Source organism: Zonotrichia albicollis, chromosome 5 (genome assembly GCF_047830755.1).
Source record: "Zonotrichia albicollis isolate bZonAlb1 chromosome 5, bZonAlb1.hap1, whole genome shotgun sequence".
NCBI lineage: Eukaryota > Metazoa > Chordata > Aves > Passeriformes > Passerellidae > Zonotrichia > Zonotrichia albicollis.
In genome coordinates, this window is record NC_133823.1 from 46809250 (window position 1) to 46836374 (window position 27125).

The 27125-nt window shown below is 41.1% G+C and overlaps 2 protein-coding genes across 4 annotated transcripts in view; both read right to left on the minus strand.

Moving 5' to 3' along the window:
- Positions 1-457: 457 nt before the first annotated feature.
- On the minus strand, positions 458-21513 carry RHOH (ras homolog family member H). Of its 3 annotated transcripts, XM_074541599.1 has the most exons (3): positions 19053-21513; positions 17904-18007; positions 458-4969 (listed from the first exon to the last, which is right to left on the minus strand). In XM_074541599.1, the coding sequence occupies exon 3, from the start codon at positions 4748-4750 to the stop codon at positions 4175-4177; it is 576 nt and encodes a 191-aa protein (XP_074397700.1). In that variant the 5' UTR covers positions 4751-4969; positions 17904-18007; positions 19053-21513; the 3' UTR covers positions 458-4174. The 3 variants fall into 3 exon arrangements, with proteins under 3 accessions (XP_074397700.1, XP_074397701.1, XP_074397699.1); XM_074541600.1 differs by lacking the exon at positions 17904-18007; XM_074541598.1 differs by lacking the exons at positions 17904-18007; positions 19053-21513 and adding an exon at positions 6264-7709.
- Positions 21514-22316: 803 nt separating this feature from the next.
- The window catches only part of N4BP2 (NEDD4 binding protein 2), a 41324-nt gene continuing 36515 nt past the window's right edge, over positions 22317-27125 (minus strand). The window contains exon 20 of the transcript XR_012580484.1: positions 22317-22605. The gene's annotated coding sequence lies outside the window, so the exon portion shown is untranslated. The remainder of the gene's footprint in view (positions 22606-27125) is intronic.

The window sequence follows — 27125 nt, forward strand, 5'->3', positions numbered from 1 at the left end:
AGTGAGCAAGAGGTCCAGGCCAGTGGAAAGGCCACCACAGCTGTAGTTAAGCAGCTATATAATAAAAATGCCTAGATACACACAAAAGTTGTTTTCCCCCTGAATTTTGTTTTCAAATAACTGGCTGCTCAGAACACAAGGTGAAGGGCACACAGGTCTGCCATGAGACGTACATGCTGATAGCTGGTCAGCTCTTACCATTGTGAAGGAAATCTCTGAGAGGTAAAATACATTTCCTCATACTCAGGGACATAAATTCATTGTTGTCATTTCAGAGCAAGGGAGTTTGGCTAATCCAGTTGTGGTCATATCTGGCTTGTTTAAGAAGCTGAACTGACTTGTAATTAAGTTAAGGTAGTTAACTTGCTCACAAAGGCAAGAGCAGACAAGCACTTTGATGTTCTGAAATGAAGCTTTTTATTCCTTTTATATTAACCTGAGCTGTGTGCAACCAAAGCACTAGGAGAAAGTGCTAAAAAGACATGGATTGCCCTATTTATTGGAAATTATTCTAATGGCTGCATTCACTCAAATGCTATAGTAGTACAGGAAAGGCTGAGATGTAAAGAGTGCTGACATTTCTTTTTCCTTCATGTCTGATCCCTCTAGTGATTGCTTTTATAATGGTGCCATATATAGAGTCCCTTAAACACATTTTCTTTATTAACACATGTATCAGCTAATTTGTGTTCACGGACTTTAGTAAACACAGAGTTCCCACAAAAATTGCACAAAAATTTGCAAACTGTTAATTGCAAATATCAGGCAAAACAGTATCAATTCTATCTACCAAGCTTGAATAATGTTCTCCATGAAAAATCGGGGTTGGGGCAAGAGTGATGATTTGAAACATATTTTTACTGTTTACTTGTAGAAAATATTTCTATTGTGTGCTGCATATCAAGTAAGTTTAAAAGCCTGGGAAATCTGTATTCAAAATAATTATTTTTTAAATAAAACTCTTAACCTGTTTTAATAACAAGCAAAAAGAAGATTGGCAACTGAACAATAAATGGAAAGGGATCCGTTTGAGAAGACAGGAGGAGAATATTTGGGTAAGGTCTCTTCTCTCAGCTGAAAGCTTGACCCAACTGAGGCAGGGCTGAACATTTTTTCTGTTTTTCTGTTTTTCAAAGCAAAAGAAATTGAAAATCCACATGTGTCATTTTAATGTATTTTAAATACCAGAGCCAGATTTTAACCTCTAAACAGTACCCAGACCCTGTTACCCAAGTAAACACAAGCAAAACCACCCTGGAAGGGTTTCACAGGAGACCTCAGCAGTCCCTCATTGTACCCACCACAGAGAACAGGGCTGCACTTGTGCAAGCAGCAAACCCCAATATACCCCTGGGCCAAACCTTCAGCTGAGTTCTGCTGTGTCCAGATTTCAACCTCTGTTTAGGGCTGCCACATTTTTGAGTACATTTTTGGGTTCTATAGCTCAGGGCAAACTGCATTACAGGCACTAAAATATATGTACTTCACAGTTTGCTCCCAGTGAAAAGTGCCTTTTGGCTTTGAGAGTCTGAAAATAACCAGGCTATGAAAATTTAAACTATTTTTTTCACAGAGCATGAGACCAAAATCCCCATTACTTTATACTCTTTCCAAATTGATTTTAAAAATCAGCTGGCTTCCAGTGGCCTCACAATTTGCACTGGCTCTAGAATGCACAATCAAGAGTATATCAAGCCATCCCTACATTTCCTGTGTACCCTGTATCGTCAGTTCAGACATCTCAAAGAAGCCTATCCACCTGTCTTCACTGAATTGCAACAGACATCAATTTCTTAATTTTGTAACACACCATAACAAGCCTTGTGAAGCTAATACAGATGAGATTTTCAGTTACATCTTTGTCTGGTTTAGTCTTTGATAACAATTCTGTGGAGCCTTTTGGTGCCCGAATGTGGCACTTTGTGGTAGATACCACAACACAGCATTCTCACCTGGTGATTACTGCTCTTCAGCATAAAAAAACTGCATGAACTGTTGTAAACAGACTTTAACCCACTGAGAAAAAAAAAAAGACAACTGAATAGAGCATTCTGGAAAAAACATATCTTAAAAATAGTTGAAACCAGGTATTCAATCCATTAGTGGAGCAGGGAACATAACAAAAATGTCCCCAGTTGTAACAGATTTGAAAATTCATAACACAACATTTTTCATGCAATCTTTAATGTTCAAACCATAACAATGGCTACTTTTAAATTAGAGTTACAAAACCTAAGACTTCCAGTGGAGAGGTGTTGCAAGAGTTGACATGTAGAAGAATATTTCTCCCAAAAGCTAAAAGATTTTTAACCGAGGACAGCAAATAATTGGCAACTTGAGTATCTTTACACAAGTACAATGCCATTCAGATTCTTTTACAAATATGTCAGTTTTAGTGTTTCAGTAACAAATCAACACTTGAGAAGAAGAGAAGTAGGAAAGAGAAGAATTTAGGGAAGATGGGTGGTGACAGAAGTCAGTGTCTTGTGTGCTCACATGCAGAAGTTTGTAAAGATTTAAGGCTGATATAAAAACCTCAGATAAGACCAGGATATTTTTATGATCAGAAGCCCCCCTCACAATCAGGTTGATGAGTGGTAAATATTCAACAGTCCAGAAGCTGGTGGGACAATCACAACTCTGGGTGTTCTCTGTCCCACTGGTAATCAAGGTGCCCACTGGGTAAATACTCGCTCACCTACATCACAGGTGAGCTAATCCTACCTTTTATGGCACCATGCTATAACCACCTCAAAGGTTAGTTCCTAGCTAGCTGAAGGACAGGAAAAGGGACAAAGAAAATCTTGCTGCAGCAAGAAATTCTCTTGGGATGAGACGGATCTGCAAGACCTGAGAGGGGGTCAGGACAGAGGGGACAGATAACATGAGGAGGAGGGGACCACCACAATTCACAAGGAATGTACAGCATTGTGGCTTGAGCCCCCTTCATCTTCTAGCAGAGTTCTCTTACACACCTGAATTTCCATTTCCTTAGCCTGCCTTTCTGTGTAGAAGGGTAACTTGGCCCCACTACGTCCATCAGGATTTGGCTCCTAGACTCAACAGGTTCCCCAGGATGTGAAGCCTGGTTCAGTCTTACTTGGATACAACCTAGGCAAATATACTTAGCATGCAAACTCAAAAAATTGTCATTTAGCCATTCTAAAGTCAACCTTGCTTTGTACTCAATCTTTTACTAATGTTGGTGACTAGTTCCAGTAAAACCACTGCTTTGTTTTGTATTTTTAGTACAAAGTGTACTAAAAATATATGAGAATTTAAGTGCTCATGAAAAAATATCTTCCATCTCTGGAGACTGAAATCTCCAGAATTACAGCAGGGACAACAGAGGTGATGGCAGCACAGATTCATCCCTGCCAGCCCAGCCATATGTCTAAGCCAACCCTGTCTGCAAGCCCTGAGGTTGTAAGACAGTGAGGTCTAGGAAGAATCAGATTAGTTTCCCACCTTTGACCACATTGTTGAGGAACAATATTAAGGTAACAAATCTCACAAAACTGCAGGAGACAGCTGTCAAATGTCACTAAGTTTTGATTATTCCTATGCTGGACATACTGATGACCATTATGCAATGACTCAAGCAAGTCTAAGGCTTGCCTGCAGGCCATTTATTACATGGATAGGACAGTTCATTTCTGTGGTTAGCTAAAGGGAAAACCACCAAAATATTAAAACAAACTTTTGTAATTTTCAACAATATATCCGAGAGTCCTCTAAATAAAATACACATTGGTCAGGTTTTATATACTACATTCTTGAGTAAAAAAAAAATCCACAAGGACAGAGGTGGGGGCTGATCATTAAATAAATGCAGATGCAGACAAACCAACAACTGAGGAACATTGACAGAAACAAAACCAAAATCAGTACTGCTGTTATCTGCAGATCTTCAGGCTAGGCCTGCAGCAGTTCAGGCTTGCAAAGTCCAAACACAGGCCTGTGAATAAGGGTATGCACCTTTCATTTTTCAAGATAGCACACGTGTTTTGGAGGGAAGAGGCTCAGATAAAGAGCACACCTGTTTCATAAATAGGCACCTGCACTGTGGTCCTTCCAGGAGCCCTCCTTTGATTCACCTCCCATTCCCTCTGCTGCAGCGTCTTTGTGAGAAAACAGAAAGAACAAACGTGAGCAAAACCACTGCTGACAGTCCTCAAAAGATCTTGCACTCATTAATGGAGAAGAGCTTCCGCCTGTTCTGCCTTTTGGCTTGGTTGACCGCTGTCCTCACAGCATACTCAAACACCTGCTGCACTCCCCTGTTGCTGAGGGCAGAGCACTCCAAGTAGCCCTTGGCTCGCACATCCTGGGCGAGCCGCTTTCCGTCCATAGGGCTGATGCAGGAGGAGCTGTAGGGACCCACGTCCCGCTGGTCAGTCTGAGTGGCCACCACCAAAACGGGGATGCGGGGCAAATGGCTGCGGATCTCGCTGATCCATTTGTTCCTCAGGTTCAGAAAGGAATTGTGGTTTGCCACTGAGTAGCACATTAATACCACATCTGCCTGTTGGTAGGAGAGGGGGCGAATGCCTTTAAAGGCATCACTGCCTGATGTGTCCCAAAGACCTAAGCTGATCTGTACGCCATCCATGAAGACATCCACTCCGGTATTTTCATATACAGTGGGTCTGTAGTCATCTGGAAAAGTCTCAGAGGTGAAACGTACCAGGAGAGATGTTTTCCCAACGGCAGAGTCTCCCACCAGAACGCATTTGACAGAATCCAGCATTTTATTAATGTCCAAGGCCAAGAGTGCAGTCTCTGTGCAGCAGGAGCGGGATGGAGAGATGCAGTGGTCTTAGAAGCCGTCTATATAATTTCCATTTAGTGAGAAACCATCCAAATCTCTTTACTTCTTATGACTCGATTCTGCCACTTGAGACTAAAATTTCATTTTCTCCCACATGACTCTGTTGGTTTTAAATCTTCAATGAGTCAAATGACGTTTCTGGAAAGTAAAAATAAAATGCAACATTTATAACCCACAGAGAACAAATCATTCCTCATCAAGATGAAGCTGCCTGGACACATCTTTGGACAGGCCTGGCAAGTATCCCTCACTGAGGATGATGAACTTTTCTATTTCCTCCCAGCCAGCTGTGTGTGCAACAGCCATTCGCATAAATAACCTTCTTGCTGCTCCACAGGGGCTAACAGTCTTAGTACTATTACCATTTTCCACTGACACAAGCTATTTTTTCCTTCCAATTGTCTAGAGACTAATAAAATTCATTTAACTTTTATATAACTGCTACTAATACGCTGTGAGACATTCCCTCCCTGTCTTTCACCAAGACTGACAGAATCCTGAATCCCTAAATGATCAGTTCAGATTCCCTTGAAAATGTAGTCACACTCTCTAGAGGTAGTCAGGAGGAAAAAAAAGCTCTTTGCTAACCAGTTTTACTATTTAAACAATCCCATATGAAACAGTAACACAGAACCACTTGTGACAACGAGGAAGCAAAGACTTCAGGAGTGAATCTCAATTCATGTGAACATGAACAATTTTTAAAAGCAAAAAAAGATTCACAGCAAAAGAAAAAACCAAAAACAGGGTAATTTTTTTCTTACAAATTGCTTTCAACAATCAAGAAACACAAGCAAAAGAAAGCCCCACTACCAGTGCTTGCCCCAGTAAAAATTTCATTTGAAGGGAATTTAACTGTCCTGGCATTTACTCCCTTGTAAAACTGAACTAAGAGTACTCTTCAGAGTATGTAATTGCTTTTGAGCTCCTGCCAGCATTCAGTCAAATTTTCCTATTTTGAAAGCATTTGTTTCTTCCTCACTAACTGTGTGCAAGATTCACTGCTCACACAGGGTGACACGCAAGATGCTCCGAAAATCACTAACAGCAAAACTGAAGACAAATTAGTTCTGATGAACAAGAGTAATTAAAAAGAAAGTATCGCTGCATAATTTCAAAATGTCATGTGTTTTTTACATAAATAATATATTTCTGTTATCTTCATATATGTAGAGAGACATCCCAGCTGAAGGCTATTTGCACAGATATAAATGATGGCCACAAAGGGCATATTTTACTGTAATGCTCTCCACTTTCAGTACCCTAACACACCACCCCTCTCCCTTTATTTCTAGAACACTCCAAGCTTTGGCTTACTCCACAAAGGGGGAAACACAAAGGGAAAGTGCTAAATGAGCTTCAAGAGAACATTTTACAGGTACCGACAACTGCTACTGCCCTGCTTTCGTTTTGTGCAGAGGCCATGCCCTACCTCCTCTGGCGCTGCGGGCACACCTGCATCTCTCGCACTCACGGCCCGGCTGGCGGCAGATGAGTGCCCGCCGCTCGCTGCTTTATAGAGGCGGCCCCGGGCCCGCGGGCCGTCCCTGGGCGCGCTCGGGTTACCGTATCTGCAGGAGCCATTGCAACACTCGGCGCTTCCTGGCCTGCCGGCCGCACCGCGGCTCACACTGCCGCTCGCTTCTAGGAACTGCGATGGAGGCTGAGGCTGCTTCACGGCATTCCTGGCTGCCGGGAAACGGGCTGCACTGAGAATCTAAGTTTTAGTGGCAGCAGATGGAAATTTGCTTGTAAAGATTCATTAGATCTAACTCCACACTCTTGCCTTCCCTGTTCTCCAAACAAGCTCTCAAGGGAACTAAATGAGACCTTTACAAAACACATCTATGAAAAATTCAAAAAGCATATGTAGGATAAACATTCAAATTGCTTATATGAATAATAATCTCTCTTTCAGGGTATTCTATTTCAAAATTGGGTCACCAGTATTGTTTGAAAACACCTCACTTTCACCACAAGACAGTAATGTCCTATTCAGGCAAAGATGCATACCCTCAGGAGAAAGTTTCCATGTACCAAGTATCCTTTCCAGAACAAACATTTCTTTGGTGCGAGGAGTCCTCAGTGCCTTCAGATGCATTATTTTGCACATTGGAATGTGGGGGAAATAAGGACATCCAAAACATGACTTTTGCCATTTCAGAGAAATGATTTTTGCCAAAACAGAGAAAGACAGATAAAAGGATTGTTCTGGCACTCAACTTGTGGATTACCAGGTCAAATTATGCTGGTTATTTTAAAAATATAAAAATTATTAAAGATTGAAAGAGATATTAAGGACTAGTGAATGTGGCTAGTTGACACACAATACAAGATGCTGAAATATCCCACTGTGACAGTGCAGAATTGTTTTCAAAGCAAATGATATTGTTCTACATTCCATCCAGTAAATAATAAAAAATCGTGGTATATAACAAAGTCCATATTGTGATCCTGTGGACAAATTGCCTTCAATGGCCCTGCTCTTGCATTTGTTAACAACAATTCATGTGCTTCCATATATAATTGGGACTACATATGTGCATATTGAAGCTTTATCTGTAAATAGGCACATAGTTTGTCCTTGTTGCAGCTCAGGGTAAGAGAAGCATTACTGTATTAAAATAATTACACAAGTTCACCTCACTGGATGGAAAATGCTTGATTAAGCATCAACAAAAAGCAGTGTCCTTTAAAGAGCAGTACTGCAAAGTGTCCTTTAAAGACAGTACTGGACACTTCTGTGCCTCAATATACAACCAGTTTTATAAATATTTGCAAAAGTTTTTGTCCCTTTCTCTCATATTTTGTCTTGGTCTGACAGCACAGTGTGCTACAACCATTACAAGATTGCAGAAAAACTGATCACAAATCAGAGATGGAGTCTAAGCTGCAGAGGCTTTTTTTTTCATCCAACAATTTGATTTTCAAAAATTTACCGACTTTATTAAGATCATTTTGTATATGGAATTCAATATATAAACCTCTATCTTCTTTTATGATTTTTTGGTTTATGCTTTCATAACTCATAACAACAGAAGATATTATTTGAATAGTAAGGTAAGACCTGTTATAAAATCACTAGGTATAAGAATGCATGTCTTATTATTGTGTGGTCATGCTGAGTAGTGATCTTTAGTAAACTTCAGGTTTTGTTCCCTCTGTCTTTGGAATACAGGCACTCGTGCGTGGTTACAGAGATCTCGGACTTCACTGGTGGTGTGAGCACAAGAAGCCCTACAACAGTTGTCCTTGGGCAGTGTCTGAGCTGCACCTCAGCAATCTCACGCAGGTAAAACGCCTCACACTTGCTCATGGCTGAATACCATACGGAGAAGGTGAGTGGGGTTGCCAGCCTGCAATGGGACGGGATGAAAAGCAGAGCACAGCAGCACCGAGCTCTTTGCAGGTAGAGGATTCAAGTGAATATACATCCCATGAAAAACTAATCTGGTATTTGTTGAAAGAGCTCTACCAACAAAGGAAAGCAGGACTACTACATCAAAAGGGGTAAGTTTATCAGCTGGACCAAATAAGATTTTCATTTATGTGAAGAATATCTCTGGCATCTACTATAAGATCATTGTGAGAATGACTTGCTATGGCTAAACATCTCCAGGGGATGGACAGCATCTTATGATAGGGGAAAATAAAAAGAGTCAGGAAGTCCAATTTCAAAACCTCTCTTAGATCCTGATAGTGCATACTCAGGTAGGCTGGAATTTCAATGGAATTAGCTCATACATAAACAAACCATGCAAGCAACCAGCTTTTTGGATCAGTCACAAAGTGCTTCAGAGAGTTAAAGCAGTTAACATGCTAACTATTATTGCCATTATCCACTCCCTACCTCAGTTACATCTCAGCAGAGGTCCTGTTTATGTCAGGATAACAGCAGATTAATTTTTCAGTTTGAGCACTGTGTATGCTAGTTCTTGAAGAGACTTGACATGGCAAGGAAATTAAAACATTTAGACTAATATAAGAAGTTGAAACCATAGGAGATACTTCCACCAACTGTGCAATACTTGAATGTATATACTGTCTTTGCCTACCTACTCTACTCTTTTAAATCCCACCTCACACAGAGGTGGGGTCTGCAAAACAGTGCCTACAGTTCTTCTTCAACGTGCTGACTGTAACCACTGCTCCTTGCAATTGCACCACAGATACTAAGAACTCTCCTCACATCCCTTAGCTAAACGCTCTCAAGGAGAGGAAGGAGGCACAAAGACTACTCTCACTGACCAGAAGAGTGTCCAGCTTTACACCTTCACCTCCATGGGCACAGTGGGCACTGCAGGACATGGACAGGGCCTGAGAAAACTCCTGCAAGCAGAAGGAGGAGGAGGAAGGCTGGCAGGAATCAACACAGGGCAGAGACGCTGCTGCCTGGTTAGTGACAGCACCCAGAAGATGCAGCGCCTTGTGACACAGAAACTGTGGCTGTTGTGACTCCAGTTTGGACACTCTGCTAGATCACCAGGTTGCCAAGGTCACACTGCCTGCTTTTCTGCTCTGTGGATGAGGTGTACTTGCTCCATTCAGATACAAACCTCCAGAATGCTTCCGCAGCACGTCTTCTGAAAACTAATCCATCAGCTGCAATCTGTCTGGAGACTGCAAGTAAACAAATCCTTGCTGCACTGTCATGCATTCACTCAGCTGATTCTCTGACATCTGCATTAGCTGCCTTCTGTTTTCTTAACTCCTTTCAAGACAATTTTGATCTCTAGCCCTGTCTTGCCAATCAGCCTCCATCCACCTCAGAGAGTGTCAGCGTTTCAGTCCATAGTGGCATTCAGAGGCGGCACCAGTGGCTCACAGCCTGTACCTTTGCAAGGTGCTGCATCTTTTCCCCAGACTACTCCACCAAAAAATCTCCATTGAACTCATTCACTTCCTAAGGTGGCTACCATAGGGGTCATCACTATTTTGAGCCCAAGAGCAAGGTGGCAGGTCACTCATTGGCAGAATAATTCAGCTGTCTGATATATTTGCAATACTGACAGATTAACTGCCAGATTATCTTTCAAGGTGCTTTTATATTTTATATTTTAAAGAATTGAAAGGATAGTTAGAAGCTTGGGTGAGAGCTTTTATACAGATATTTTATCCTTAAGTACAATAATTTCTTCAATGCCTTTCTAAAGTTAGAAAAGCAAGCAACATGCAATGACCCCATGTTTTCAAAGCCAGGATGTCCCGTCATCTCAAAAAAATCTCCTTCCAGAATTAAAAAAAATTGCAGACTTAAAAGCTTGGAAATTTTTCTTTCACTCCCTTGTTCACAAAAGTGAAATCTGTTCCTGTTTTCAAATTTCAGTATTTTATTTGTTAAGAAAAAACAAAACTGAATTTTGGGTTTAATTTCTAATTTATGAAATTTCGAGAAACTAGAGAACCACTTCTTTAGAAACCTTTGCAAAAAATCACTTCTGGAACAAGACAACACCTGAAAATACCTCTGTTTCTTTCTCTGGCAGTTTTAACCACTGCAAATGAAGAGAAAGATTTATGAGCAAATATTCAGTAATCTTGTCAACTTTATTATTAGCAAGGGAACTCAAGTTATCAGATTTAAAGCAAATTCCCTCATATGGAGAATGTGAAATCTTGATATAAAACAACAACGAACACAGACCAGTGTTATTTACAAGATTAAATGAGACATGAAGTCCTAGTAAAGGGATGAAAGTTTTTGTTTAACAAAATACATGTATTGAAACACATGCTTACACATTGTACATACATATAAAACTACTTAATGAGCTATCTTATATTTCATAAAATTTAATTTAATTTCTTTAGTAATAGTACCTATAATAATACATAAGCAATAGATAATAACATATCTAAGGATCTATTCAATTCACTATAGTTGCTGAGAAAAAGAATTTAACTCTCATTCTAATTATAGAATTAGACAAAGGAAATATTTCTTTTATCTTTAAGAACCCTCTTTCTGTGACTAATCACACCTTGATTCAGCAATTTACAAATTACACAGGAACACAGACTATTAGAACCATTCCAAAAATTTACAAAAAGCCTGTAAGACTCATGTACTGATCTGAGATCCTAAATCTCTGAATAGAACTCAATGAGATCTGACAATGCCAAGTACCCACTTAAAGATCCAAGCCATTAGTCTGAAGTAATTTTTCTCCACGTTTATGACATGGTAAATGACAAACTATGTGGCATTCATGGTATTATGGGTCATTTTCAAAAGAGATCCATTTTCAGTATAGATGTTCTCTACAAGCTGAAATTGGGGTCAATCAAGTGTATGAAAGTAATCCCTTCAGAGAGGACCAGCTCATAAACAATTCTCAGTCTGATCCAATACCCTCAAAGTGCCCAGAAATGGAGTATGTCATGCCTGAAGTTAGGTCAGCCTAGCCTTCTCCTTCTGCAGGATACTGGATATATGTCACCTCTCTTTCCCACCCTCCTCTGTGTTAATTTCTATCCTCTGTGCTTAAACAGAGAAGAAATTTTTGAGTTTCACTACAGATGCAGCTGTACATGGAGCAGCTGGTGAGCAAATGTCACACACGTGTACGTTCAAGCACAGAAGTTCATCAGCCATCTGTCTGTCTGCTGTCCCTCACAGTCACTGTTTCTGTACACACACACACACACACACACACACACACACACACACATACACACACACATAAATATATAAATATATAAATATATAAATATATAAATATATAAATATATAAATATATAAATATATAAATATATTTTAAAAATTAGATAGATAGATAGATAGATAGATAGATAGATAGATAGATAGACAGACAGATATAGATACATATATATATTCACACTGACATAGAACCGCTCCTGGATCCAGATGGGGATACAGACACACTTGCAGATGAACATGGATAAAGTGCGACGTGCTAACCCCAGTGCTATCACACATTTCATAGATATGTGATTTTAAAGAATTGAAAGGATACTTAGAAGCTTGGATAAGAGCTTTTATGAATATTTTTTCTACCTAAATGACTTACAGGTCAAAAGGAAATTTTCAGCACATCTAACTGCATTGTAGCCAGACTGAAGCCTTGATAATATAAAACACATTATATTTAAGCAATCGACCTTAATCAGACTACTGTGTGTGTAGAATTATTGACATGTAGAAATGTTTGGGCCTCAAACCACTTCAAATTTTTCATTCCACATCCTCTTTCAACACAGTTAAATTTCTTGAAGTTTGAGACAAATCAAAAAAGCATATTTTTGATTTGTCAACATATTTTGATAACATGGTTTTGTAGGATTTTTTAAATAGATTTAACTCTTAAAAATCTCCCCAAGTTTTTATGGCTGTTGAAATATTCTTTGGTGGTTGAAGTACTCTTTTATTTACAACCTTCAACAATTATTGTGTTTTCCTTCCAGTGAGCCTGACCCTACCCCTATTTCTGCTTGTTCTTTATTTTTACCATCTGCAGACACAGGTATCCATTTCTCTTTCATACACAACTAACATTTCTTACTTTTAAATAATCATTCATAACTTCTCAGAGAATAATGGATTATTTGCAAGACATAGAAGTGTATATGCACACATATAGATACACAAAAATATTGAAAATAAATCTGTGCATATTTAAAATCTAAGTATTTCAGTGATGAATCAACACGGTCGTGTACAAAAAATCACATCCATATGTGCATGGATATGTGTATGTCCATATATATATATATATGGACACTTTGATATTCATTCATTGCAAAAGTCATTGCTACAGATTGCTGTAGGAAACAACATACTGTGGGCAACAACGTGTTACCATCATTTGAAAACCTACATACATATTTTGCATCAAATGGATGCATTATTGAAATGGTCATGGTCCACGTACAGGTATGTATGTATTTGTATGCACATTTACCTCCATGCACAATCTCCATGAGCAGAGATGGGGATTTGCAATAATCTAGGTATCTAATTGATAGAATTTTACATATAAATTTACACAGTCACCCATTGTAAACTGTCATATTTTTGCTATGTATGCAGCCATTACATTTATTAGACACACCTTTACAATATGTTGTTAAGGAGATGCATGGATTTATATTAAATCCTGCAGATGTGTGACATGGTAAATTCTTAAAACAAACTGGCATCTCCATATTCACACTTGCATTTGCAGTCAAAAGGGCTTCCCCTCTTTCAAGCCTGTGCCAAGCCCAGTGCAGTGGAGAAGGCTGGCTTCTGGGTGTTTTGGCTCTAACCTGTGGTATGACCGCGCTCCTCTCCCTTGTTTGCACACGACTTGATCTTCTTGACTGGCTCCCTTAAATGCTGCAAAGTAATCAACAGTAACACTATAGCTAAAAGCTAATACGTGAATGCTACAAGTGATATAACATGCTCCTCAATGTTAAAACATCCTTAAAATTTGTCCTACCATTTCTCCATTTTCCTCAATGGATCCCTTGCAAGATCTCCAACTTTACTTTCAGAAGTCTCTTCAACGTTGCTCTGATTTTATAAAATATCTATCATAAAATAAGGAGATTCTCAAGCCTAGATCTTCTCCCCCTAATATCAGCGGGAGAAGAAGGAGGTTCTCCATGTTCATTAAGTTATGTATTTGCACAAGTTTAATTTCAGTGGGAGGCAAAGACAGAGAAGGAAAATGTTAGAACAGATTTAGCCAGTGTTCCATGGAAGATTATTTTTGTATATTTTGTGAGAAGAATAAAGTGTTAGATGTACAGGTGTTTTGAGTAGTAATAATGTTGAACAAACAATACACAATAATGACCTCTTGCTAAAACATAATTATTTGTTTTTAATTCAGGAAGAATTCATATTTACTGCACGTCACATTCCTTTTGCTGTGATGAACATCAAACTTCGGACGTTCGTGAGCAAAGCTAGCAAAAGAATCAACAATAATTTGGTTTGGTATTTATTTTATAAAACAGACACTCCCTGATAATTTTAGCTTTTTCCCCTTAGGATTGCTAGCAATAAAAACCTTTTTCTTGTCTCTGTATACATCAGAGTGTTTAAAATCACAGTCCAGATTTCACATAGCGGGGAAACTGCCATCTTTAATATCGTTCTTAAATTTTGTGTGCGCACACATGTACATAAAAATGTTAAAAATTTGAAGACATTGCTTTGAAATAATTTCAAATACTTTTCAAGTATAAAACATACAATTATCATAAATTGTCCTGCATTTGTTGGTTTGATTTTTATATTTTTCATATTTTCAATGCATTTTTAAAAAGGAGTTGTCTTCCACAATCTATGCCATGACTTAGTATTCACGCACTATATCCAGCACACAGATAAAATAAGAAATAATACATATCCATTATACAAGCAGGACCTTTTTTTTTTCTTACCATGCATCCTCTCTAGAATTCCTTAATTGAAGCAGATAAAATTAGACTTAAAAATGGGCATGCCTTTATCAAACTGCCTACCTTCCATGCATAGTTATGATTAAAGCCCAATTTCAAAGGAACAAGCTTTCTTTTCTTTTTAAATTTTTTTTTTTTCTGGAATTAGCACAAGTTATACCTGGTAGCTCAGATTTTATATTGATTTATATCTTACACCAACCATATGCCAGAGCAGAATATATATTTTAGTGCCTGTTTTCCTTTACTTTCCTCTGATTCCATAACAATCCTGTTCTCTTGCCACCTTTATATAAAACATATGATACTGCAGACAGCAGCAGGTCATACGGAATAGGTTAAGAGCAGAAAAGACTCTACAACCAAATGTAATACATAAATCCTTCCCACTCATTCTTCAGCATAAATCCTTCTCACTTATTCACTCATTCTGAGTATTTTGAGAAGCCATTTCATATATTTGTAGCTGACATCCACTTGGCTTTCAGTTGGTTTAAAGATCATGCAAATCCCCATGCTACGGTAAATCTTACTGCAGAGTTCTTCAGTAGGAAGCATAGAAAGTTTTCCTTGATTTTCTTGATTTTTACATATTTTGAATGAAAATGATCACACATATGAAATGAGAGATATTTTAGGAGAGAGATGTTTGAACATTATGAGAACATTTCCCATGCTTTATTTTTGAATCCTGATGGACTTGATTCAAACTCTGAGATACTTTACCCAACAGCTTTTCATCCAGAATTAAACCTCCACTGAAAGAGATGGGAATTTAAAATCTCACATTTAAATCTATGGAAAACAAAGAAATTACATGAAGGGGTTTTACGACAGCTGTTTCATAATATATTTTTATAGTGAGAAAAACAAAAGTTCCAGATGATCTAATTATCTGTCTAATTATCTAATTGTATAGATAATTAATAGATAGGTTAATTAATAGATATTTGGGTACATCAGTAGCTCAATAACTTCAAAGTCCAAAGTCTTTACTGGTTTTTAAGCACAGTCTTTTGATGGAAATAAAAGAGGCAAGATGAAGACTGTGTGTCCACTGGCATGCCTATCAATGAAAGGAAAGAACAGTTTTCTTGCAAGTTTGAAATATTTAATAGTCTTTCAATAACCATGGCACAGGAAACAACTAAAAGAGACCCCCAGCTACACAGGGGTCTTAGTCTCATGCTTTTATATTAGGAGAGACAGTTATACCTATATTTTGACATAAATCAGTCTAACCTTCAAAAGCAACACACTGTCACTCATGAGGAGAAGTGGTATCACCAGATGGTACAACAACCTCAAGCTGGCAAGTGTCAGTTACTGGTACTCACGCTTGTGTGTGAGAAGCAGCATCATGCACAGTATGCAACCACAGCCCACTGTGCCAGCTTCTGCCAGGAGAGCTGTTTGCTCCTTTTCCAGCACGTGCTGGGTCTTTCCTACATGACAGGTCACTATGGCTCCCCGTAGAGAAATCCCCAAACCATAGCAGAATCCTCGTGTGGTTTCCAGCAGGTTCATATGTTTTGTCAGGTAAAGAGAAGCATGCCAAGTTCAGCCCCACCCTCATCCCTTAGCAATTTACACTTCTCCTTGGCTTCTGTAACCAAAGAGCAAATGCAATAGCTCGTGCAAAAGCAACACAGCGCTGACACAGCAGCAGGAACTGTGCAGGGGGGAGCGATAAAGGGTCTGTGATAAACACAGGGCACGGCCACAAGCCAGGCTGGGCACAAGCCACTCACACACCCGCTCTGCAGGACGCACATGTGCACACAAAGTTCATGCTGCCCCATCCTCCAGCCACCCTGTCAGCAGTGACACACTGGGACTGCTGGGACTATTGCTCCCTGCCACTTTGCCAGCTGCTCATTTAGACCTGATACACCAAGGTTTGTAGCCATGACTTCCAGTACTCACACTCTGCATTACAGAGGTTTTGCAGGCTCCAAAACCTCCCCTTCCACTGTACACTGATCCATCTGGTGGATTGGAACGGTTCTCCAGTTCTTCACTGACATAAAAATTGAAGGACAACTAAACCCTGCTAAGCAAATAGGAAACTACTTGCTTTTGTGGAGAAGAGCTAATGGTAGGCTACAGCCCACAAATTTTGTTGTTACATTGCTTTGTTGTGTTTGTGTGATCCTGCCCAGCATCTTAAGGCTATAATGCTTTAATAGTGGGCTTGAGACAGCTGCAGCCAACTTCCTTTCTTAATTGTTGTGCTGGGGTTATCTCAAAATATTTTTCAGCTGTAAGTTGTGTCATAGCATGGAAACATTTGAAAACTGTAGATTTAATAAAACCATACACCACTAGCCAAAAATATGAGAACTTAATTTGGGAATGATGTAGAGCTGTGTGGTTTGATGTCTCAAATGTTACACCAAGACTTTGAAAAAGGCAAGTTTTACAGTAATTTATTTTATCTCTTTTCAAACAATAATCAAAAGCACTATAGAAAAATCTCCAATTTTTCATTTTATGGTCAATGTCAATCAAATTAATCACTTGAATGGTGCATTCAGTAACATTCTACTGTTTCTTAGTGAAAACTAATCACAGCACCAAAATTTCACAAAGAAAATGAGGGGTTAAGAGGTAATTTTCACAGAAAATCTTTTACATTAAAGTGCCTAACTCACCTGCTATTATACATCTAGAACTGCACAGTGAAAGCAAGAGGAGGAACAGCAGAATTTCATCTCCCTGCCTGGTGTCCTCCTGGCTGGTTATCAGAAAGCGTCACCGAGAAAAGCTCCTTGGGAGCTTCCGCTGGTACAGACCAGGCTCTACAAAACAGGCCAGCCCATGACCGCCACCACGCTGGCTGCTCACTTCCTGTGCTCTGGGTGTGCTGCACATCACCCCTCACTTCTCTCAGGATTTACATGGCTTGCCCCTCACTGTACAAGAGATTACTTCCTAACATCACTGGCACTAGCAGTTGTTACCAGCAATGTGACTTTAGCACCAGTCTCTCCATTTTGAGGTCTGATGCTCTTCTGCCAGGAGATTATTTCCCACCGCTTTGGCACAGTAAAATTACCTTAAAATGGGATTAAATTACAGTGATTTACAGCCATGTTGCTCTGCTGATGGCCTGTGAATCTTGCTATACATGAAAATCAAATCCATTTTTAAATTTAATTCTTTACTCTGGAACTTAGTAAGTACAGATTACTTTATACAAACACTGATTCTCTATAACTACAAACCTACAGATTTTCCTGGCTTGCAGCACCCAATCTGGGGAATATAAAACTTGGTATTATGCCTCACTAAGACCTATTCTCTTACTTCAGCAGGAAGCAAGTGCACATGTGGCTTTTTGACCCTGCAGTTACTGCCCAAATCTCAAACAGTATTCACATGAAGTCTGTGCCCACTTTCTCTGGTAGAACTGACTCCATTTGTATTACAGATCTTCAGACTATATCAGAAAAACTATATCAAATCCCATTCTAAAGTCAAGTAAGTATACACATATGGTTCTTCCTACTGGAAAACCACAAACACTGATATAAATGGTGGGGTTGAAAATGTGGAATATGAAGCAGCACAATCCCACCTTATTCCAACAGCAACAGACACCAAAATTTGCTGACAGATATGACTGTTATTAACTAAGTTATCTCATTTACTCTACCTTTTCCTTCTGCAAGTATTTTATTCAGGATAAATCCCACGTTAAAGCTGGCTTCTGCCAGATGCCACAGTTCAACTCCTGCCCATCCAAAGGTGGAAACACAGCTGAAATGAGAAGTTACAAAATCTTAAATCCACATTCAGATTTTTTGCAGGGACTTGTGTCAGAGAGATGGTTCCAGCCTCAATGTGCTTTATCCTCATTCACCTTTCAGATTAACTGCATCTCATTGGCAATGTGACAAGACCATTCCATCACACTAGAGCATCAGAAGATGCAGGGTCTGTGAGGAGAACCTGGAAATGGGTGTGCACAGATGTGCACACATGCATATACACACATACTGCTCTGTAAGGGGACTCCACACCCTAAACATGCCACAGCCGGATCAGAAAGCAGAGAAGAAGCCACGGGAGTGACCTCGACACAGAGTTACAGATGTGGCCATTTAGATGGAAATCCTCCATCTCAGAAGGTGACACAGGCATTTGTTAAACCCAGCAGGGCCAGGCAGCTGCTGGAGCCAGAGCCAACCACAGATAAGCTGTCAAATTAAAAATACTTTGAATCTCACTCCACTCCTAAGAACGTGTTTCTCAATTTCTCACAATAAAATCTTCACCTAAATTTTTTGGGAATATTTAAGATGAAACAGAACAGTTTCCTCAGAAGCATGATGTACTTCACAAATGGGGAAGAAGACCAAAATTTGAAATGTTGCAGATTTATACATGTCTATCACTCCGACGTTCATAGTTCATACAACAGAAAAGACCGTCAGAATCAGATCCACCATCTTGAGAGTAACTCCCATTTTTTCTTTTTTCTTATATCATTTAACATGGGAGAAAATTTTCACACCCCTTTTTATACTTTATATAAGGCCTTTTTACGCTGAGGTGGAAAAAAACTCTGGAACAAATGAAAATACAGAAAATGCAAGATGTAGGCCAGTGTGTAATTGTATATCTCAACATCAAGCATTTAACAGATGGTATTTAGCAGAAAAGTAAAACTGATTATGTGAACCAATTTCACAAACTTATTAATAAAAGTAATTAACAAAAGTAAACCAAGATATATTTAATTTGATTCAGAATATCAATTCACATTAAGACTCTTAGGAAAAAAAAATTGCAATGAACTCACCAGAGGCAGGAAGCTGAAATAGGCTGTTGAAAATGAACGTTAAAGAAGTCAACTATCCTAGACGAGATAAGGGAAGAAGAAAAGAAGAGTGGTGTTCTGTGTTCCTGGCTTTTTCAGATAGACTTCTTTTTTAGCAAATTAGAACAATTATATAATTGAGAAGACAAAAAATCCAAAAGCTCTAAAGGTAACCAGAGACACCTGCGCTTACAGGCCAAAGTAGTCCTGGCAACTGGGTGTAGTTCATCTGGAGGCAGCAGTCACAGCAGAGCCAGATGCAGAGTGACGAGAAGGAGTGGAGAGGTTTAGCGTAAGTCAGCTTTCTGGGGAGAGCTTCACAGCTCTGCCTCTGTGGGTTTGTTGTGGGTTGCTGTATCTTTCTGTCTTTGGTGACTACAGGAGCAGATGTAAAAACCTTGTAGATGGGGGAGGGAGGCAAACCCTCCAGGCTGCAGAAAGCTTTCTCTTTGTACTCTGCTGCTCCTGCAGCTGCCTCCTCCCTGCTACAAGGGGCTAATGTCACAGCCCAGCCCAGCAGCTCAGTACGTGTGAGGAGAAAAGGAGCAGATCAACAACTGCCCAGCATGGCTATGTGCTATTCACACTCCAGTAGCAGAATGACATTCGGAATTTTTCTGCAACCTGGAATATGGCCCTCCCTGGAATATGGCCCTGCCTTTACAGAGGAGAGTGCGCATGTTTAACTGAGTGACTTTGTGCAAAAACCCAAGGCAGGCACTTTGGGCTGATTCAACATTGGTGTGCATGGTTCTGTTGTAATTCAGTGAGGATGCCTCTGAAGTTCTGGTCAGGATTGATCAGTAGTATCATTTTACCAGCATATATGTCCTCTCTTCTACCAGCAAAAGGAGGTTGAGCAGGTGAAGGCACCACAGACATTGAGACTCCCACCTTTCCCAGCTCAGACAAACTGAGCTGGGCAGATCCGCATCACTTCCAGCTACTGCCACAACTACCACAACACTGAAAGCAAAACTGTGATGGTAGTTTCAGGATTTCAGGTGTCTATGGTCTACACTTTAGGATCCATCAGCACGAGAGGTTCTCCACTTTGTCTGATCAGGCAATAAGACTGCAGGGAGGGCACTCCTGTGCCATTCTCCTGAAGCAGCCCAAGTGCACTGGCACAGCAGGAGAGCTGCCCCTGAGCTGGAGACGAAGGGCCCGGATGCAGTGGAACATCTGGTCCTCAGGCAGGGGCACAAGCACAGGCTTCCCAAGCAGCCTTGAAACCCAGAGGCACAGAAGTGGAAAGCAAGTCCTTTTCAGCAAGTATTTTGGGCTCAGTGAAATTATCTCTAACCATGTCTAACCATGAAACAGTAGCAACAGACTGCCTGATCCAGATCTAATGCCACACATTTTATGTTCATGGCAGGATGGAAATTTTATGAAGACAGCTAATGAATCGGTCACATTAACATTATGACAGTACCATGCATTCCAAGATACAGTCATACTGCTTCCAAGAAAGATTAAAAACCAACAGAATAATTTAGAAGATAAAGCAAAAAGGAAACAAAAAGACAATTTATGTGTAGATGAAAGGCAGTTTGTGCCAAAAAATAAAAAGAATACAGCCTATGTAAACATGCTTAGGCAGGAGAATCAATTTGTCTCTTTTCCCTACAAAATGAAATTAATTCAGTCGATTATCAACATTGATGAAGTTAAGGAAGGCTCACAGAAGGCACTTTGGGAATCCTATCTTCCTAAAATCTTCAATCTTCCTTTTAGTTTGAGACAAGATTTTGAATAAGGGGCTTCAGTGCTTCACCAGTTTATGTGAGAACTTGTGTTTCCTCATTTTCACATTAAACATCTATTCATCTAGTTTTTAACTAAGTTTGGGTTTCTCAACAGCAGCCTAAGCAATCAGGCAGTAAGTTTCCATTGCAACTGTGATAAAGCAAATCAGACACCCAAATATTCTGAAATGTTTCCATCAGAAATATTCAGAACTGTCAGAAGTAGAGAAATAAATACTATTTGCAAATTATACTGATATAAATGTCTTCATTGTTCAATGTCTCATCACCAATTTTAGGTCTGCTACAGAGAGCAGATACTTAAAAACGCAACTACTCTTCTCTATTTCATGCTGAGATTAATCCAGATGTGAAGCCATCTGGCTAAGTAGTTTGCATTTTGGAAATAGTGCATCCATCTGTAAAATACTTCATAAACAACTTTTGAACTGAGTGAACTCAGCAAAAACCCAAAACTGTAGAGTAAGAGATATGTTCTAACATGTCTTGATTTCCACCCATTTCCCTCCACTACATTTCCTGAATTATCTTGACCCAGTAACTTTCCAAAAATAGTTGAATTTTATTTATTTGAGACCTTTCTCAGTAACACACATGCTTCATGCATTTGATCCATTATTTAACTTCTAAGAGACCTGGAACTCCAACAAAAGAGCCTCAGCTCCATGCACATGTAGGTAATTCCAAAGTTAGATGTAAAATTGACACCTGACCTGTTCCTCTTGATCCTTGGTTGTTTGTTGGATTGGCTTTTGGGAGTTTTTTTCTTTCTTAACGCAGTTTTTTGGCTCCTTTCCACCTCCTCATGCTGTGCAATGAAGGGGAACATCTGGCTGTGAGAGAATAGTGAATGCATTAAAAAATACATTGCTTCCCTTTTTCAAAAACTCATTATGAGTCATTATCTGTGACTTTCAGAAACAAACAACTTGTTGCAGAAAATATTTATGGGGGTGGAGCAAAGGCTTGCAATTTATTTTTACATTGAGAAGTAGGCTGACAGCAAAAATAAAGTCTCAAACCACAAATAACTAAGGGTTTATAAGAAATCATGTAAAATAACATTACCCAGGGTCTTGACATGGGTCAATCTGCAAGAAAAGTCACATTTCTTCTTAATCCACTGCTTTTTGTCCCTCTTGGAGAAAAAAAAGAAGCTGCTGGTGTTAGGAAGGGGGTTGAGATTAAGGAAGGATGCTGTTCCTGTCCCCCCTGCCTGATTTCCTTTTAGTTCTCAGATTCACTCAGCTCAGATTTTGGTCTGCATCTGATAATGTGGTAAGTGCAATGCTCAGGAAGCAAACCATGACACTCTTTAACCCTACAAGCCTTTCTTCTGTCCCAGATGATCATTAAATTACACAAAAGAAAGCTGATTGTTGCTTATGTCTAGCCACTGCAACAGACATATAAACAAAACACAAGAAGAAATACAATTATTTTGTAAAAAAAGAGCCTTATTCTTTTTTGGTATCATTTTCAAAGGGAGGCAGGAAAAATGTATGTGGTCAAGATGCCAGCTGTGTGTTGGGAAAACCAGGATGTGCCCATTTGTTTTCCTGAATTCCTGGGCAGTATAGGGGAAATCAGGTAGGTCGCCCAGACACATTTCAGCCTGGAGGTGAAGTCATTCCCTTCCCAGGAACAGGTACCTCAGCACAAGGGAGGCTTCCTCACGACATGGCAGAGAGCATTGCTGAGGGAGCCTCTGAAGCAGAGCAGGCACAGTGACTTCTGCATCACGCACTGCGAGAGCACTCAATCTGAAAGAGGAAATGAAAACGCAGTCTCACAAGCACTTCCTATGCGGATTTTGGTAAAAGTCTCACACGTTATTTACTACACCTTCATGAGCTTAGGCTTTGGCTCCTCAGGAACCTAACATTGTGGGTTACATACCCCTCAGCTTTGGTAGTGAGGGGGCACAAACTGAAGCCTGATAAAGCAGAACCCAAAATCTAGCATAAGGCAGGCTCCTGACACATTGTGTGGGCAGAACCAGAGGCCTTCAGAAGGTGAGTCAAAGCCCTCCAGAGAAGCCTAAATTAAGGAACATGTTTGAAATGCCACCCCCTCCCTCTGGACTCTCTTGACTCCTTCCTGAGTTCTAAAGTTCAACTTTCAACTCAGCTCCTGAGCCCCTTCCCATGCCATTGTCTCTTCCTCTTCAGTGACAGGCTTGCCCTATGCTTCAGGGGCCACGGAGCAGCCTTCCAGCTACTCCTGCTCTGCAGGATTTGGCCCTGAGCTTCCCAGTTTCTGGGTGCAGAGATGAGATGGGTACAAGGCACAAAGCAACTCAGACCTGGTTGTGCCTGAGCAGCACAGACCTCTCAGGACCAAAACAGAAAATCCTGAGTTGTGCAAACAACGATCAAACTTGGGTTTGGCACTTGGGTGCGGCCATCTCCATTCATCCAGCCTCTTTTCAAGACTGATGCAGCTCCATGCATTAAACCCATGAACTTCTGAGGGAAGACAGAGATTTCCCTACTAGAGACCACAGCCTTCTGCTATCTCAACTACAGAACTATTCTTTATTACTTTCATGCTTCCCCACTGTGTAGAGGTTACTAATTAGCTATTTCTCTGGGATAGTTCTCTTGAGATCAGGTTGTCAGCAACATGGGCTATGTGACAAAACTAACATTTACATACTGAATGTTTTCTTGAAATACACAGAATCTGGTGTCCTAACTCCCTAGCACTATTCCTCCTGTGACGCCAGCGTGGAACTGGTGGGCAATATACAGGAAGATAACTTCCTCCAGAGTGACATGAAAACCTACATCCCCTTTCTTGAAAGTGAAGCGCACTTAGGAACTGCACTGAGGGTTACTTAACTCCCCCGTCTCTCATTCTGAGAAAGCCTAGCATAAAAGCAGTCACATCATATAATCACAGAATGCTTAAGGGTTGGAATGGACTTTAAAGCTCATCCAGTCCCAGCCTCCCAGGCCATGGACAGAGACACCTCCCACTAGACCAGCTTGCCCCAGGCCTTATCCAACCTGGCTTTGAACAATGCCAGTCTTGACGTGTCCAACAGCCTCCCTGGCAACGTGTTCCAGTGTCTAATAAGTAATTCAATCTTCTTCCCCCATATCAGGCACTATTTCCAAAATACCCATCTGCCCTATTGAAGGAACAAGATTCTTTCTGTGTTTGCCTGGCTGTGGTTTTTTTTTTTGTTGGCACTCTGGGAGGACATTTGCCACCTCATGGGGCAGACGTGGGGCTTAGAGCAGACCTCTCTGACTGGCCGAAGCTGCTCCTGTCCCCCCTGCCTGATTTCCTTTTGGTTCTCAGATTTGCTCAGCTCTGATTCTGGTCTGCCTCAGAGGGTATGGTGTGTGCAATGCTCTGGAAGTAAATCTTGATACCAACTGTGTTTAACCCTACAAGCCTTTCTCTTGTTCTAGATGATCTTTATTTAAAAAAAAATTATGTGCTGCTTATGTCTAGCACCAGAGATATAAACAACACACTAAATGTGTGCTTGTTTTAAAAGAGCCTAATTTTAAAATTCTTTTCTTAAATTTTCGAAGGGAGAACGTGCAGAACGTGCAAACCCATGTCTGTTTCTCTAAACTCTCTGACTTTTGCCATTTCTCTCTCCCGGGGGGACATTCACACTTCCTTCCCCCACCTGGATCTAATATAAAACTAACGCCAGTGGCTTTTGCTGTAAGCATGGAGGGGGCCCCGGTTGTTTCCTCTGTCAAACCACCGCTCACCTGGGGCTGCCCGGACCCAGGCCTCAGAGCCGCCGAGGCTCTGCCAGAGGCCGGCGCCGGGAGCCAGCGCCGAGGGAAAGGCTGACTCCTCCTTTGGCTCCGCCCGGGAGCCGCCGGGCTGCGCCGGTCACCGCAGGGAGGTGGCGGAGGGAGCCTCTTCCCTCAGCAGCCCCGCCGCAGCCGCCCCGGCGCTCGCCCTTCCCTGCTCCCGCAGCCCGGGCAGCGGCGGCTCCGGGCGGCTCCCGGCTCAGGGCCCGGCACCCACGGAGGGAGCAGACACCCTGATCCCTCCTGCTCCCTGCTCCACAGTGCCTGCTCCAGCCCCAGGCCTCCACCCGCGGCCTTGCCATGCCCCGCTGGTGCTGCTGACTACATTCGGCTTTATCAGGAAAGAAAACAAACCAGGCCTCTTGGCCCCGCTATGGGAGAGGCCACCGGGGCTCCCCTTGGGAAACAGCAGTCTGAAGGCAACAGCTGGTTTTGTTTTGAATGTGCTTTTCCCACTTGCTCCTGCTTCGAAAGAGACAGGGATGGTTACACTGCTCAGTCTCAAGTTCTCTGCCTCACCAGCTAGTTTCTCCTTTCTAGTCCATAGACATGGAGATGTTACTCCAAAAGAAGACTCCAAACAGAAGCCTGACATAGGTGCCCTGACCTGCTCCCAAAGGGAAGCCCCCCTGCCAGCCAGAGTGCATCATCCAAGGATCTTCTGCTGTCTACAGCATATTAAAGTAGCTACTTTACATGGCTACCCTGATAAATGCTCAAACCTGTCTATATGGCACTACAAGACAGTAAAAGGAGATAATCTGGAAAGGCAAGAAGGGCACACAGGTGAAGAAGCCTACTTTTACTCTGATTTCTAGACAGGAATCCACAGCAATGCCTTGTGAGTTAGCTGACATGGAGTAAACACTGTTATGGAGATCTCGCACACACCAACTTCACAGGGCTGCCATTTCTCCATTTACAGACCAACCTGATGAAATCTATGGCTCTGGCAGAGGATTTCCACTGCTTGCTCTCCTGGCCAGTGTGTATGAGTAGCCACAGATGTCTATTAAGGAGAGTGCTGTTTCTCAAGATAATACAAAAATAACACTGATCCATGCAGTTGCTTACAAATTACTGGCAACTAATGAGAAGCCACTGCTAGCCCAGCCAGGCCCCATGATGCAAAGCCAAGCAACATCAAGGGGGACCTTTCCTATCATGGTATTCAAGAAGACTGTGCCACCAGTAATATCCACAGTGGCACAGAACTTCACCAAACAGCACAATGCCTTTATGTTGGTTTCCAAACAGACTGATCTGTCCAAGCATCCAACCTGCAAAAACTAACCCAGGCCAGCTGATGGAGAAACCCTGACATTACCATCTTCAAACCTGTGTGCAAAAATGAACTTGTCTTGCCCATCTCTAGCCCAGAGCAGTAAATGTATTTTGAAAACCAACTCTACCCCACCCATCTATAAAGAAGAAAAAAACTCACCAAAATAATACTCCAAATACAGTATCTCCCTCTGAGGAAGCAATGAACACGTGATGTGTAATAACATCCTTTAGCACCTGTTATACAGAGAAACAACTCTGCTCTGGTAGGGGCACAGTAAGAACTGCTGCCACCATCACTCTATGCCATTGGCAAGGGCACCACCTATTGTCAGGCTACCTGACACATTCCACCAGCAGACACATTTAATTATGCTTTAATAATTTGAGCTGACAAACTGTTTGTCTCTAGCAATATTTTTATTTTACCACAGTACAGTTTTCAGTCCTAAAGTTCAAATCATTTTCCTAAGTAAGAAGAGACTACAATACCCTATTACTCTTATTTAAATAGAGAGACAGACTCCCAGAAGTGCACAGGGTTGCTTTGGAAGAACAAACTCCTCTCTGGAAGCAGAGGTGCTCAAGACTATCCCAGCACACAGGAAGAAAAGGGCATGAACTGAAACAGAAACTGGTGAGTCAGAAATACAAGGTTAGGAGTTAAGCTGCCTCAAGACAGAAGGCAAGTCCAGCAGCAGTACCTCTACTTTAAAACATCAGTTTGAGAGACTAATGCCCAAGCAGGACCTTCAGCCACACTGCCAGAGCAGGGAGTCCTGTAAGTAAAGAGCACACAACCAGTGAGACATTTACCAATGCTGTGGTCTAAGAACCGTGGTTCTGGATCAGCCACGTCACATTTAAACCAGCATCTGCCAAGCTTCCACATCTTCCCAAAACCTGTTTTCCCTGCTCTCTTGAACAGCTTATGAGTTGAGTTAGTGCTTTGCTGTGGAAATGCACAAGCCTGACTTGTTTCTGCAGTCAACCAAGCTGCAAGGCAATAAAGCCATAGGAATGATTCTGCAGGAGTCATCTGGGGTCACAGCAAGTTTCCTCAAACTGAGCTAATAAAACAGGTTAGACTCCAGTCAGCACTTTGGTGTCATGCCACACTTCCAGGACAATACACAGGACAATACCTGCACCTGACCAGAACGGGGCAGGCTTGGGAAAAGCCAGGCTTGCTAGCTCTGTCTCCACAGAGCACA

What these genes read in the sequence shown, in the direction of transcription:
- RHOH (XM_074541600.1), bottom strand. Translation starts at nt 4,750, where the DNA reads ATGCTGGATTCTGTCAAATGCGTTCTGGTGGGAGACTCTGCCGTTGGG.